The sequence below is a fragment of the Tilletiopsis washingtonensis genome, assembly GCF_003144115.1.
Source record: "Tilletiopsis washingtonensis strain MCA 4186 unplaced genomic scaffold FA09scaffold_28, whole genome shotgun sequence".
NCBI classification, from domain to species: Eukaryota; Fungi; Basidiomycota; class Exobasidiomycetes; order Entylomatales; genus Tilletiopsis; species Tilletiopsis washingtonensis.
The window spans coordinates 7,461-21,022 of record NW_020312025.1 but is presented as its reverse complement, the minus strand read 5'-3'; the positions used below and the strand labels follow the sequence as shown (position 1 = coordinate 21,022).

Here is a 13,562-nt window from a genome sequence, read left to right as displayed (position 1 = left end):
GCGCTGCCGCCTGGACCGGCAGCTGTACGTCGTCAAGTCGGCGGTCAAGCGCACCGTCGTCGGTGCCTTTGCCGTGTCGAACCTCTCGCCGTCGCTGGAGCGCCACATCCTCACGCTCGCACGCTCCGCGCGCGAAGGCCTGGGCGAGCTGCCCACGCCCGAGATCCACGCGGCATGGACAAGCCGGAACGATGTCTTCATCGCGATGCAGTACTTTCCCGCCGGCGACCTCGACATGCTGATGCGCAGCGCAAGCGAGGCCGGCGAGAACAACGACCTCACAGACGCGCACGGGCGCTTCAGAGAGGAGCATGTGCGGAGCTGGGGGCGCGACATGGTCGCAGGCGTCAGCTGGCTGCACGAGACGGGCTACATGCATCGGTGAGTGGCGCGAGACAGGACAGTGGGCCCCCAGCTCTAACAGCCTGTATGCAGCGACATCAAGCCGGCAAACTGGCTGATCGCAGACTCGGGCCATCTGAAGCTCTGCGACTTTGGCATTGCTGCGCCTTTCTCACACTACGCAGAGCCGTCCGAGGGCTCGGCGAGCGGAACGCGGCGTCGCGTGCATCACTCGCACAACTGCATCGCCGGCACGTCCGACTACCTCGCCCCGGAGCTCCTGCAGCTGCGTCAGGAGCGCGCCGAGGCGGCCGACAGCCGCATGAACTGGCGTGACGCGTACCGGCCCGGGCTCACCGACCTCTCGCCGTCCCAGCGATGGGACGACAGCAGCGTGGAGAGCACGCCGGCGCGTGAGCAAGCAGATGCGCCGCGCGCCGACGGGGAGGGCTCGTACGGCCCCGACGTCGACTGGTGGGGCGTCGGGCTCATCCTCTACGAGATGACTCACAGCGTCCTGCCGTTCCAAGGCACGCCGACGCAGGTGGTCGAGCAGAAGCTCAATTTTGCGGTGCGTCGCCGCAGAACGCCGTGCAGACGAGGCCTTTTCGCTCACTTGTGCCCCACCAGAACACATTCCGCGTGGACCGCAGCATTCCTCGCTCCGACGAACTGTGGAGCGTCATCAGCGCACTCGTTGCACCGCCGGAGCAGCGCCTGGGCCGCACGTCGTCGGACGACGTCAAGGCGCACCCATTCTTCCGCGGCACGCAGTGGGCGCAGCCATACGCCCATGCCGCTCCCTTCAGGCCTCGTCTGAGCCCCACAGACCCCACGGCAGAGCCCGAGGTCTCGGTAGTGCACAGCCCACGCGCAGCGGCGCGCGGCCACAGCTTTCACGACAGTCTCATGTCGCCCTCGCTGCTGAGCAGCTTTGACGGCAGCCGCAAGTTTGCCGGCATCGCGCACATCCCGCACATGGACGAGACCGCACGCGACATCTACGAGTCGCCGCCGACACAGGCCGCTGACGCATGGGAGCGTGCCATGGAGGGCCGGTGGGAGGAGTCGCCCAACTACGCTGCGGCAGACAGCTCGGACACGGTAGTGCACTCGTCGCCGACGGCTCGTGCGCTGGAACGCCGCACCATCTCGCGCTCGAACAGTCACACGTCCAGCCTGGCCGAGGATGCCGAGGACGAAGAGAGCTGCTGGCAAGACGTGGACACGTACTTCGTTGGTCTGTCCCTTTTGCCGGAGGCCGATGCGTTCAAGAGGAACGTCAAGACCTTCGCCGCCGATGCACTGCCTACCTCCACCCCTGCCGGCGTTCCGTATCGGGCAGCCGCGAACGTGTACGCAAGCCCCGATGGCTCTCCCTGGCCCGATGCAGTCCACGAGCACAGCTCTGCGCCGACAGCCTCGACGCCATTCGGGAAGATGGCCTCTGCCGCTCGGGCCATGCCGACGCCGCCGGCACTGTCAACGCCGTGGCACGGCTCGCTGCAGCGTCCGCTGCATCGGCGCGCTGTCGAGATGGCCGGGCGCGCCGTCTCGAACACCCACGCGCCGACGTTCGTCACGCCGCTGCGCAAGACGTCCATGCCGAGCCTTGGCGCCGACTTCCGAGCGAACGCAGGCGCTCAGCACTCGGCAGCCGCGCTCGCCATGACGTCCGTCGCCACTCCCGGCGTGCCGTCCTCGCCGTACCCCTTTCCGCTGGCCACCGGTGTGCGGATACGGCGCAACGACCTCGACCGTGCACGGTCAGCCACGCCAGGTGCCGAGGCATCCCTGGGCCCCGCCAGCTCGGAGTGTTCCGGAGGCAGCAACGCTCGGCGCGCTCTCAGCGAGCGTGAAGCGTGGAACGAGATGTGGACGGCGGCTGCAAGTGTGCGGAAACCGCGCCGCCCGGCGGCGGTGCCGCTGGCGCGCTCTCCGATGCCCGTCTTCGCGCCGACGCGGCCGAGGCTGCCACACTCGGCAACGGCACCGGGCTTGTCGGGCCTGGGCACGCAAGCGCTGCAGGCGGCCGGTACCTTGCCGCCCGTGGCGAAGGACGACATGCAGCTGCCGGTGAGGTCGCTCTCTGCCGCGCTCATGGGAGCACAGCGCGTGGCCCAGCTGCCGCGCTTCCTCCATCACGCCGACGGGGCCGTGCTGCAGCCAGTGGTCACGCTGGCATCGCCGAGTCGCTCTGCGCCACCGCCCGCGCCTGCGCCCGCCTACCAGGACGCACCCTTGTCGGCACGGCTTGGCATGCCCTCGTCTTCAGCGGCCAAGCCAGAGTATCGCGACGCGGCAGTCAACACGTCCGCGTCGCTGGCCCTCCCCGCCGTCGGCGGGAGACTGCAGAAGCGGCGCAGCGCCAGGCAACTCCTCCTGAAGGCGCAGGAGAAGACCACTCCGACCAAGGCCGCTCGGGTCAGCAGCCCTCTCTTTGTGACGTCGTTCGACCAGCTGTCGCCGCCTCGGTCAGCGGCGCCTCCGAGGTGGCCGTCCCCCGAGGCAGAGCCGCTCGAGATCGCGCCGGACGCTTCGCTCGCAGGCTCGGCAGAGGCGACCAAGGGCTCGCGAAGCGCCAGTCCGCCGATCAGCAGCATGGCGCTGCTCGGCGCGCCCATCCTCGGCGGGCCCAGCGCGCCCGAACGCCCAGAACACGTGCGGCTGAGGTCCGAGGAGGGCCCCGGCCGTATGCGGCGACGCGACAGCCGCGAGATGCTGGCAGAGTTCCGCCAGGGCGTCGTGCGCGGCAGCAGCGAGGACAAGGGCCACCGGCTAGCCAAATCGCGCAGCATCGGCACCGGCCTCGGCCAGGCGGGCAGTCCGAGCATGCCGAGTCTCACGGATGCGTTCGGCGCCGACGGGCCCGCGCAGAATCGCCATGCTCCGCGCCGCGCCTCGCTGCAGCCGCTGCGCAACGTCCAGCCCATGCGAGTGCCGTCACCGCCCGCACAGGAGGGCGCCGCACTCGAGAAGGTCCCCGAGACGCAAGCGCCGCAGCCCCCGCGCCGGCGCAGCAGCAACACGGCCAAGCTGGGGCGCACGCTGTCGAAGCGGCACTCGGAGGCCAACCTGGCCCTGCCGCGCCCGCGCTGGGCGTCTGCCGCGCCGGCGACGACGACGTCGACGCTGACAGAGGAGCCTGCCGGCGACGTCAGCGCCACGGCGGGCCTGGGCAACCGGCACCGCGCCCTGCAGACGTCGCTCGTGGGCATGGAGGCGCGCATTGCACGCCTCAAGGCTATGCTGCGCGAGGAGGGCGCCCACTGACCCTGACCGAGCGCCACGAACACTGACCGGCCCCGCATTTCCCCCGCATTCTATACCCTGTGCCGCATCGGCCATGCAATGAACCCTTGTCGTGCTCTGCTTGCTTGAGAGCGCCTGGCAGGTCTGGCGATGGCCGCCGCTGTGGGATTATGCAGGGCAGGCAGGCAGCGCCGCGCACTGGCCGGCGTGCTTGCTGGCACCATCTCACGCACGCGCCCCTCATTCGCCTTTGCCTGCGCTTCTTGCTGCGGGCTCCGGCTGATGCTTCTGCGGCTGCAGCCGGCACGGAAAAAGCGCGCCGCTCTCCTGCGCGCGTCAGCAGACGCGCCATCGCTGCTCCCCGGCACGAGAGCCGTGTGGGCGCAGCGGGCCGGCGGCCGCACGGTCACCGCCGCTGGCGCGTGTGGAACACGCGCGACGATCCGCGCCCGGCAGCCGTGCCCTCCTCCTCACCACCACCTTCGCCTCTCACCTGCTCTGCGTCGTGCACGCGCCGCCGACCATCACGCTTCCACGAAGCGCTGGCTACCATAATGTACGGTGCGTGCACTCTCGGGGCTTGCCGGCCGCGCCTCGCTTGTCCAGCCACTTACGCGCCCCTCTGGCATCCCCGCAGGCCCGCCGCCGCGCACGGCTCCAGGAGCAGCTCCCGCCGCAGCCTCTTCGACCGCTGCCGGAGCACCGAACGCCAGTGCAGCCGCCATGAACACGCAGGGCACCGCCAGCGGCAGCCCGGGCGCCGCACACGGAGCGGGCTATCCTGCGCATCCGCACGCTGCCCGCTCGCCCGGTGCGATGGGCGCCAACCCCAGCGAGGCGCACTTCCGGGCGCGCACCGCTGGAAGAGACGAGGGCGACCCGGCGCTGCACCGCGGGTCTGCGCGGAGGGGTGAGTTCACACAGTGCAGCAGAGGCCTGCAGGCGGCATCCTCGATGCACGCCTCTCGCAGCCTGCACATGACCTGCTCTGGGCTGCGCTGACAGCGTCTCGCGACACAGACGCTAGCCAACAGTTCGCTTCGCCCTCGTCGCCTGCTCGCCCTCGGACTCCGCCTGCGCAGTACCGCCCTTCGATGCCTTGGGATGCGCCGCCTCAGGCTCCCCTCTCTGCGCCCGCAACAGCGCCACGTCTGCCTCCGTCTCAGAGCGCCGCGAGCGGGGGCGGCCCGTCGCACTGGGACGGCAATGCCGGCGCCTCGGGCAAGCCCGCCTGGGCGCCGCAGCACGGCCGCTTGCCTAGCTGGTCCTCGCGGGGCGGGCACTCGTCGCCGCCTCCGCTGCACCACGTGCCGCGCTCCTACGGCGGGCACGAGGCTGCGCAAAGCGAGCGCGCCGACCACGCAGCTTGGGACGCTGCGACACAAGCCGGCGCGGGACCGGCCGGGCGCATGGGGTCGCGACGACGCAGCGAGTCTCCGGCTGCCAGCGGGGCGCCCCACCTGCGCGACGCAGCGACCGTGCCGCAGCGTGGCGATCCGATGAGCATGAGCTCGATCCTGGGCCCCTCCAGCGGCGGCAGTGAGCGACGGGCCGAGCGAGAGCGAGAGCGCGACCGTGAGAGCCGCGCAGCCGAGTCCGAGGGTCGGCGTCGATACGAGGACAGCGGCGCAGCAGCTGCACACTCTTCGGCCGCGTCCGGCTCGTCAGCCGCCGGGACCAAGGACCAGATGGCCTCTCAGGCGCATCACCTCGTGTCTGGAAAGACTCCTCCAGTGTCGCAGCAAGCGCCGCCCAGCGAGGCTGCTGCCAATCTGGCGCGTCGCAAGTGGAGCGGGCCGCTGGCGGAAGAGGCCGCCCAGCACGCTGCAGCCTGGCGAGCGCAAGAGATGGGTCGCTTCGGCGGCGGGCACGCGCGCACGCATTCGGGCGACTCTCGGATCCCATCCTTTGGCAGTCCGTCGTTTGGCGGAGGTGCTCCGCTGCCCGGCGTCCCTGGACCTGGCGCAGCCGGCAGATTCCCTGCGGGGCGCAAGACGCCCGGCACCGGCAACAGCCGAGCTCCGAGCCCTGCACTCGACCGGCAGCACTCCGCTTCCGCGGCGTCGATGTCATCTCAGAAGCGGAAGCGCGACGAGCCGTACGACACGTCCGCTCCTCGCCCCGACGGGCCCGGTCACTACAGTGCAGACGACGCTGCGGCCATGTATGGCGGTGCATCCGCGGCGCAGCGTCTTGATCCTCGCAGCGGAGCAGCGCCTCCGGCGCACCTCGGGCGCTCTGCAAACTCGGTCTTGTCGGCGTCAGCGGCAGCAACGCATGGGGCACAGTCTGGCGGACCGTATCACGGCGATCGCGCGGCCCCGCAGGCCGGCGGCGCGCGAGCTCATCTCTTCGATCGCCGTGCTCAGGAGGGAGAGCAGTACCTCGACTCCTCTTCCGCATCGCTCGGGCCAGCTGCACTTCAGCCGCCGCCCGCCATGGGCAAGCCGCACGCGGGCCAGCAGTCATCCGCCGGCAGCGACATTTCGCAGGGCTCGCGCGCGGGTGCCAGCTCACTCCCTGCGCCGCCAGCGGCAGCCTTGGCAGGATCCAAGCGCAGTGGTGCGTCGTCGCGCCAGAAGAAGGCCGGCTCGAGCGTCCCTGCTGCCACCGGGACGCTCGGCCATGCCGGGAGCAGCAACAGCAACGCAGGCAACAAGCGTCTGAAGGCTGAGCAGGAAGGTGGCTTGGCCCAACAGGCGCACTTGCCGCATGCTCAGGCTCAAGGAATGCAGCAGGCGACGCAGGCGCACATGTTCTCGCCATCCCACGCGCAGCAACACGCGGCGCACACGGCGTCGCAAGCGCCTCCGCAGCAGCATCAACAGCCCGCACAGCAACACCATCAGCAGCAGCAGCAGCAGCAGCAGTACGCTTTGGCGGCGCAAGCACAGGCGCACATGCAGGCGCAGGCACAGGCCCAGGCGGCCTACGTCCGGGCTGCAGCTGCGAGCGCCCCAGGCAAGTCGTACGACAGCGCCGAGTTCGTCTCGGCCAGTGCATCAGCACGCACGCCGATTCTGGGCCCTGCACCCGGACTCGCGCCGCCTTCTGTCGCTGTTCGCCAGCCTGACGCACAGGACAAGAGCGTGCCTGCGCGGGACTTTGACGCCGGACCGCGCGTCGACTCGGAGGCAGTTTGGGAGTACCTCGAGCGCTGCGAAACGACCTCGCGCGCGCCTGGCGGAGCCGACGCGCCCGCCCTCAAGCATGGCGCGCTCCAGGACGTGCTCCTCGAGGTCGGAAAGGAGGCAAGGGCTGCGTCAGGCGACGCGAGCACTGGCGGAGATCTGGGCGCCACACCTCGCCCGGCTCGCCACCTGGGCAGCTGGCGGTACGACGCCAGCATCGACCCGCTCCTGCCCGGCGAGATTCTGACGGAGAACATCGGCGCCACGCTCGAGGTCCGCATCAGCGGCGAATGGCTCGGGCCCGGGCCGGCTGCCTCGGAGCTGGCGGGCGCGGCTTCGGAGCGACTCCGACTGCGAGGCGAGGATGCGCTCGATGCCCGCGGCAGCGAGGGTCCGAGTCCCGCTCTCGCCGGCAAGGGCCGCTGGAGTCTTGGCTGGAGAGGTCTCGAGCACGCGCGCATGGTCGCCGCTGATCGCCCTCGCGGCGCGCGCACCAAGCTGCCGTCCGCCGCTGCGACGTCGCCAAGCAGCTCCCTGTCGGAGGAGGAGGCCACCGCAGCAGTCAAGGCGTTCTGGACCCAGGCAGCGCTGGTGCGGCGCAAGCTCTGGGGCACAGACGTCTACACGGACGACTCCGACGTCGTCGCGATGTGCGCCCACGCCGGCTGGATCGAGGGCCCGCCCGTCGACGACGTGCCGGGCTGGGTGCCGCCGGGGCGCGCGCTCTGGACGTGGAAGCAGATGCACGAGGCGTCCGAGCGGTCCAGCCCGTCAAGGCCAGCGCTGCCGGCTTCGGCCTCATCGCAGGCCGAGCGCGACACGCGCGCCACCAGCGCCCCCGCCAGCCGTGCGGCTCCACTGCACGGTGCGGGGCGGGAGCGCACCTGCGACCTGTCCGTCACGCTGCGGGTCGCGCCGCGCCTCATCGCGTACAAGGGCAGCCAGCGCGCCGGCGTCAAGAGCCGCAGCTGGGGCAACACGCACGACGGCGTGAGCCTCGTGGTCGAGAGCGTCGAGCTCAAGCCTGTGAGTACGCGCGGCCCGGGCTCGCTCCAGCCGGATGACTGACCCGGCGACCGCCCCTCAGCCCGGCTACGCCGCCGACGACCACGGACTGCGAGGCGCGAAGCGCCGCATCGAGCATCTCGCGCAGCTCTCCGCGGCACGGACGTATGAGACGCAGGATGCCGCGACCGGCACCGAGCTCTCTGGCGCCGCCCTCAGACGCATGCCGCTGGCCGCGGCACGCGACCAGAGCGTGCGCCGCTTCTGGGACGCGCTGCCGCAGCGCATCGGCACGCAGTCGTAGCGCGGTGTAATGCTATCGAATTGCGGCAGATCGCTGACGGTGAGCAGATGCTGCCGGCCGTGCCCGCACGCTGCCGACTAGGCGCCCGCCTGCAGTGCCTGCGGCTGCAGCTCGCGCTTGATCTCGTCGACGCGCGCCTGCCACTGCTCGACGTCCTTGAGGTTGGCCTCGAGCTCGCGGATCTCGTCCTCGAACGAGAGCGCCTCCGAGCCGTCGCCGCCGAGCTCCTCGAGCTGCCACGTGTTCTGCTCGCCGCCGAGATGCAGCAGGTGCGTGTGGTAGCGCATGAGCGAGGGCCGGTGGGAGATGGTGATGAGAGCTGAGGGAGAGGCGTGTCAGCTGGGGCGCGCAGCTGCTCGCGTCCGGCGCAACCTACTGATGCCGCTGAGAGGGGGGTCGCGTCAGCACGTCGCGTCTACGGAGGCCGGCCGCTGCTACTCACCGCTCCTTTGCTGCCTGATACATCAGACCCTCGACTGCAGACAGGGGTGAGCGGGACGCCGAGGCAGAGGCGCCACGGCAACGCACCGTCCGTGCTGACGGCCGAGCTCGTCTCGTCGAGGATGCCGAAGCGTGGCTGGTGGTAGAGGAGGCGCGCGAACGCGAATCTGTCGCCGGCAGGGTGTCAGCCAAGGTCGGCGATCGCGCTCCGGGCGCATGCTGACCGTTGCCGCTCGCCGCCCGACAGCACGTCCGTCCACGTCTTGCGTGCCTGAAAGCCGCCCTCGCGCTCGACGACGTAGCCCAGGTGCACGGCTTGGAGGATCTCCATGAGCTCGTCGTCGGTCTGCGCGGCGTAGACATGGTCAGCAGTGGGTCCTCGGCAAGCAGCGCGCGACCGACGGACCTTGCTGCACTGCGGCACGGCGTGCGGGTAGATGATCTGCTCCTTGAGCGAGCCCGTGGTGAGGTAGGCGCGCTGCGGGAGGAAGATGGTGTCCTTGGCGTCGGGCAGCTCGAGCGTGCCGTCAAAGGCGGGCCAGAGCTCCGCCAGCACGCGCGCCACGGCCGTCTTGCCGACGCCGTTCGGGCCCGAGATGAGCACGTGCATGCCGGGCTGGATGCGCAGCGTGAGCTCCTTGACGAGCTCCTCGCCGCCGCGCTCCACGCCCGGTGCCGGCGCGACGATGGGCACTTTGGTGAGCGCGACGTCGCCGCTGCCGTGCCGCACGGTGCCTCGGATCTGGCGATGTTGACGTCAGCGGGCGACGACCCACAGGCTCAGCCGGCGAGCACTCACATCGCCGAGGTCGTAGAACGGCTGCCCGGGAGCGAGGTCCGCAGGGCGCGGCAGCTGGCGGGGCACGTGAGCTGGCGTTGCAGCGACAAAGCGACGCCGGACTCACGCTTTGGTACTGTCCGCGGTCGAGGGAGTGCAGCACCTGCAGGAGGACGTAGATGCGGCTGGTGAAGCCCGCCAGCTCGGCCAGGTCCTTGTACGAGGCCATGAGCCGCGAGCCGGCGTCCGAGACGCTGAGGAGCAGGCGGCGGCTGCCGACGTAGCCTGGCGAGGGCGTCAGCTCGGCGCAGCGGGCAGTGCTCAACAGCATCGCTTACCCTCGGTCCGCTCTGCCACTCCGACATCGGCGGACTGCGTCTTCGCAGCTGCCGCAGCACCGGCGGCCGGGAAGAGGTACGGCATGGCGATGAGGCCGTAGCCCGCGGCCGACCTGGCGACGCGCCGTCAGAGATGCAAGCGCGGCCCGTGTCTGCGCAGCAACGCACCAGGCATACTTCAGCACAAAGTCCTCCGTCATCGAGTACGCGACGCGGACGCGGTAGATGCTGCCGACGTGCTTGACGAGGCGCTTGAAGGCGCGGTTGAGGATCGACTCTTCGATGGCGCTGCCGTTGTAGAAGGCCACCTCCTCGGCGTTGGTGATGAGGCGCCCGTGCGCGCCGCGGAAGTCGCCCTCGAGCTTCGCCTCGATGGCCGCGAGCTTGCCAAAGGCGGGCGCCGCGGCCCGCAGCACCTTGCCCGTGAGATAGTAGCTGCAGAAGAGGCCGAACAGGCCGCGGCCGCCGATGGCCTTGGAGAGCTGCACGTTGAAGATGATGATGTCGAGACTCGGCTTGGCGATGTTCGAGCTGTGACGAACGGTGAGTAGGCCGTGTGTGGACGAGCGGCAGGCGCCACTCACTACAGCGCAGAGAGGGTCTCGCAGAAGCGTGCGATGTCGGTGGTGATGTACCTGCGGACGCGGTCAGCTGCGCGGCTCGATGCCGAGACGAGACGTGTTGCTCACTGGTCGGCGCTCTCCACCCGCCCATCGAGGTTGATGATCTGCAGTGCGCGTCAGCACCCCGCCCGCATGCCGGGCAGCGTCTGCGACGCACGCGGTAGAAGTTGGCCTTGTTGTTCAGGTACAGGTCATGCGCGTAGCGCGTGAGCCGAGTGCGGAAGCCGATGGCCAGCTTGCTCTGCAGATAGCGGATCTTGATAGGCACAGGGCTCAGCGATGGCCCGGGCGACGCGCTGGCGCGCTGCTCACCATGCTGTTCGTGTACGTGCTCGGCACCGCCAGGGCGAACCAGAGACCCAGGCCGCGGAGGAAGCCGCGCCCGTTGGCAGTGACGAGGTCGCGCACGATCATGCCGTCGAGGCGCGCGACGAGCACGGAGAGGTACGTGCGCAGCACGAGGAAGCCGGTGTGCAGGATCAGCAGGAACACCTCCTTGCCGCGCGCGTTTGGGATGAGGATGCGCATGATCGCCCTGCAGCCGGCGCATCAGTCCTGCTGCGCGGGCGGGTGGTAGCGACGGCACTCACCGCAGCTGCCGGAAGAACTCCTTGTTGACGCCCACCTTCTTGGCGGCCGCAGCGGCCTGCCCGCCCTCCTCGCGGACCTTGCGCGCCTCGACGCGGCGGCGCTCGTCGCCCTTGACCTGCTCCTCGGCGCTGCTCTCGACGACGGGCGGCGCGAGCTTGAAGTGCGGCCAGTGGGCATCGAAGACGGCCTGGCGGGTCGCACGGATCGGCACGCGCGAGATGCGCCCGCGGTGCGGCACGAGGAGGTCGTGCGAGCCGTCGGCGTTCTGCACGTAGAGCTGCTCGAGCGCGGCCTCGAGCTGCGCGTCCGAGAGCGGGCCAGAGAAGAGGCCGCCGGGCGCGAGGCTGGCGACCTGCGACGCTGCGCGACGCAGCGCCGGCGGAGCGGCCGTCCGCAGCGTGCGGTTCGCCATCGTGCGACGGCGAGGGGCGGAGAGAGCCGGTCGGGCGCCTGCTGGCGGCGTCTTACCCCGCGCTGCGTGGCCTGCGAGCGCGAGCTGCCAGGCGAGCCGTTTGCGCGGACAGGAAGCGCGGTGCCGACTGTTGTGCAGCGTCGCGCGGTGCCGAGGTGGTGGCTCCAATCAGCCAGCAAGAGGAGGGCGAGGCGGAGTGGTGGAGGTCAAGCAAGAGGCACGCGAGGTGTGCATGCGCCAGTTGGCGGAGACAGGGTGCAGGCCGCGCCGCTGCTGCCGTGCCGGGCGCCGCGGCGCGGGCACTGCGCCAGTGTGTCCGCCGCCTGCACCGGCGCGCGTGCCGGTGCGCGCGGCGCCGCGGCGGGCGTGAAACGCTAGGCAGGCCAGCGGCACGCGGAGCGCGGCGCGCACCTCCTTCGCGCGCGCTCTCTCGCGTGCCTACAACAGCAGGCGCGCATCCTGCTGGCCTCGCAAGGTGCGCAGACCGCCTTGAGACTAGTTCGCGACGTCCGCATCACGGCCATACCCTCCGCGGACACGCAGCTGGCCTCTGAGCGGCTTCATGGTGTCTTGACCTGCCGACAAGCCTCCCAGGTCGACCTCGGGGCCTGTAAGCCTGCCCATCTCGGCGGACACATCTGACGGCTCGGCAGGGCAGTGCGCTGCGGAGACGGCCTGCCTGTCTGCCATCAAGGATCGCTCATGCATCACGCGTGGTTGTGACAGGAAGGTATGTGGCCGTCTATGGCTGGGCCGCCACCCTTGAGAGCTGATCGTGAGGCGCGCCACCCAGCCGCACTGTCAGGGCCGCAGGCATACCGAAGACGTCAGCGGCAGCGTTTTGGGCCTCCGCGAGCCTGCTTGGCTGGCTGTTGGCTGGCGGCCTGGCACGTTGCTGTCAACGCACAGGCGTAGCTAGCGGGACACAAGGCGGAGCGCGCTCGAGTCTCTGCGAGCTCGTGTTTTGTGCTGCTGACGCCGCTTCCCGTTCCGTTAACCAGTCGACGAGCGCGAGTCGGCCATGTGCGCTCTGTACAGGGGCGTTAGCAACAGGGTGCAACAGCGATGCGCACCATTCTGACCAGCTATCTTGGCAGCTGGCATGCGAGCCGCGAGGCGAGACAAGGCGGCATGTAACAAATCGACGGCGGGCCGCGCGTTGTACGCGCGCTGTACGTGCGTCTTTTCTGCAAGCGCGGCGTGGCAGCAGCGTTTTCGCCCTGCCGCCGCGTGCGAACGCCGCACGCACGCCTTCAGAGCCTGCGGGATGGCCAGCACAGACTTGCAGTGAAGAGTGATCACTGGGCGCGTGCGACGCGCCATGCAGCGTTGCCAGGGCACGCCACGCGAGCCGTTCTGCCGTCACGGCACACTGTTGTGCGACCTGCCAATGCGTGAGGTCCAGGCGCACGAAGAGCGGCAACAGAGGTGTCATTGGGCCGAGGCAATGCTCACACCTCGCTCTCGACCTTCTCCCAGTCACGGTCTGCGTCGGCGGGCGAGGCAGGCTCGGCGCGCTTGCTCGAGGGCAGCAGCAGCGCCGAGGAGAAGGAGTCGCCGGCAGGGCCCAGCTCACGGAACGGCGGCAGGCTGCCGTCGCGCGCCTCCTCCCAGACGCGCCCGGCGACGCCCTCGAGGCGCGCAATGAGGTCGCGCGCCTGGGCGCGGACATGCTCGCCCTCCTGCTCGCTCGCCTGCCGGTCCCGCCGCTGCGCCCAGCCGTCCATGCGGCCGGCGTCGACGTACTCGCGGGCCCAGAAGTCGGCCCGCGCGCCGTAGCGCCGCGTGGGGTCGAGCGAGGCCAGCGGTGCGAGCGCGACGTGGCTCGCGGCGACGGCGCCCTTGTACGCCTCGATGGGGTGATGCGGCGAGAGCGTCCAGCGGGCCTGAGGAGCGTCAGTGGGCGGGGTGGGATGCAGCTGCCGCGTGCGCTCACCAGATAGAAGGCGAACTTCATGCAGAGCGCCATGAAGACGTTGAGGTACTCGGCGAAGATGCTGCTCGCGACGACGCCCGGGTGCGCAGTGAAGCTCGTCGGCTCGATGCCCTGCGCCGTGCGCGGGCTGGCGTCGCCCGTCGGCGTGCCCGGCGCGGTCGGCAGGCGCACCGGCCCTCGGAGCGCATCCTCGAGGCCGAGCGCCGCCAGCTCGCACTGGTACTTGGAGCTCTCGTACGGGTGCGGCGAGCGCTTGGGGTCGAGGCACTGCCAGTCGTCGGGCTTGTAGAAGCGCCCAAACGCCTCGATGGAGCCGGTCCAGATGACGCGCGACGGCGTGGCGTACGGCGTGGCGCGCAGGGCCGGCAGCAGGGCGCGTGTCTGCGGCGCGTGTGAGCAGAGGGGGGGG

The 13,562-nt window shown here is 70.4% G+C and overlaps 3 protein-coding genes across 3 annotated transcripts in view; 1 reads left to right on the top strand and 2 right to left on the bottom strand.

Annotated features, from left to right (window-relative positions):
• Positions 1-4,065: 4,065 nt before the first annotated feature.
• On the top strand, positions 4,066-8,382 carry FA09DRAFT_332740 (Rxt3-domain-containing protein). Its single transcript, XM_025743584.1, has 4 exons — positions 4,066-4,155; positions 4,232-4,504; positions 4,615-7,751; positions 7,813-8,382. The coding sequence occupies exons 1-4, from the start codon at positions 4,149-4,151 to the stop codon at positions 8,032-8,034; spliced, it is 3,639 nt and encodes a 1,212-aa protein (XP_025594890.1). The 5' UTR covers positions 4,066-4,148; the 3' UTR covers positions 8,035-8,382.
• Positions 8,035-11,404, bottom strand: FA09DRAFT_332738 (putative peroxisomal half ABC transporter). Its single transcript, XM_025743583.1, has 15 exons — positions 10,805-11,404; positions 10,527-10,749; positions 10,372-10,470; positions 10,281-10,318; positions 10,176-10,226; positions 9,760-10,122; positions 9,592-9,704; positions 9,381-9,538; positions 9,275-9,328; positions 8,882-9,217; positions 8,700-8,821; positions 8,563-8,642; positions 8,477-8,510; positions 8,411-8,418; positions 8,035-8,353 (listed from the first exon to the last, which is right to left on the bottom strand). Exons 1-15 carry the CDS (start codon positions 11,215-11,217, stop codon positions 8,112-8,114), a joined length of 2,334 nt encoding a protein of 777 aa, XP_025594889.1. The 5' UTR covers positions 11,218-11,404; the 3' UTR covers positions 8,035-8,111.
• Positions 11,405-12,631: 1,227 nt separating this feature from the next.
• FA09DRAFT_363485 (hypothetical protein) overlaps positions 12,632-13,562 on the bottom strand; it is a 2,074-nt gene continuing 1,143 nt past the window's right edge. Inside the window, exons 3-4 of the mRNA XM_025745596.1 lie at positions 13,154-13,535; positions 12,632-13,103 (exon numbers count right to left, since the gene is read on the bottom strand). Coding sequence (XP_025594888.1) covers positions 12,669-13,103; positions 13,154-13,535 — 817 coding nt within the window. The 3' untranslated portion in view covers positions 12,632-12,668. The remainder of the gene's footprint in view (positions 13,104-13,153; positions 13,536-13,562) is intronic.

Excerpts from the sequence above, each read along its gene's own strand:
- FA09DRAFT_332740 (XM_025743584.1), top strand. Across the intron at positions 4,505-4,614 it reads CCGCGGGTCTGCGCGGAGGG|ACGCTAGCCAACAGTTCGCT; the intron begins GTGAGTTCACAC and ends CTCGCGACACAG. Across the intron at positions 7,752-7,812 it reads AGAGCGTCGAGCTCAAGCCT|CCCGGCTACGCCGCCGACGA; the intron begins GTGAGTACGCGC and ends ACCGCCCCTCAG.
- FA09DRAFT_332738 (XM_025743583.1), bottom strand. The coding sequence starts at position 11,217 with ATGGCGAACCGCACGCTGCGGACGGCCGCTCCGCCGGCGCTGCGTCGC. Across the intron at positions 10,750-10,804 it reads GAGTTCTTCCGGCAGCTGCG|GGCGATCATGCGCATCCTCA; the intron begins GTGAGTGCCGTC and ends CGCCGGCTGCAG. Across the intron at positions 10,123-10,175 it reads GAGACCCTCTCTGCGCTGTA|CTCGAACATCGCCAAGCCGA; the intron begins GTGAGTGGCGCC and ends CGTTCGTCACAG.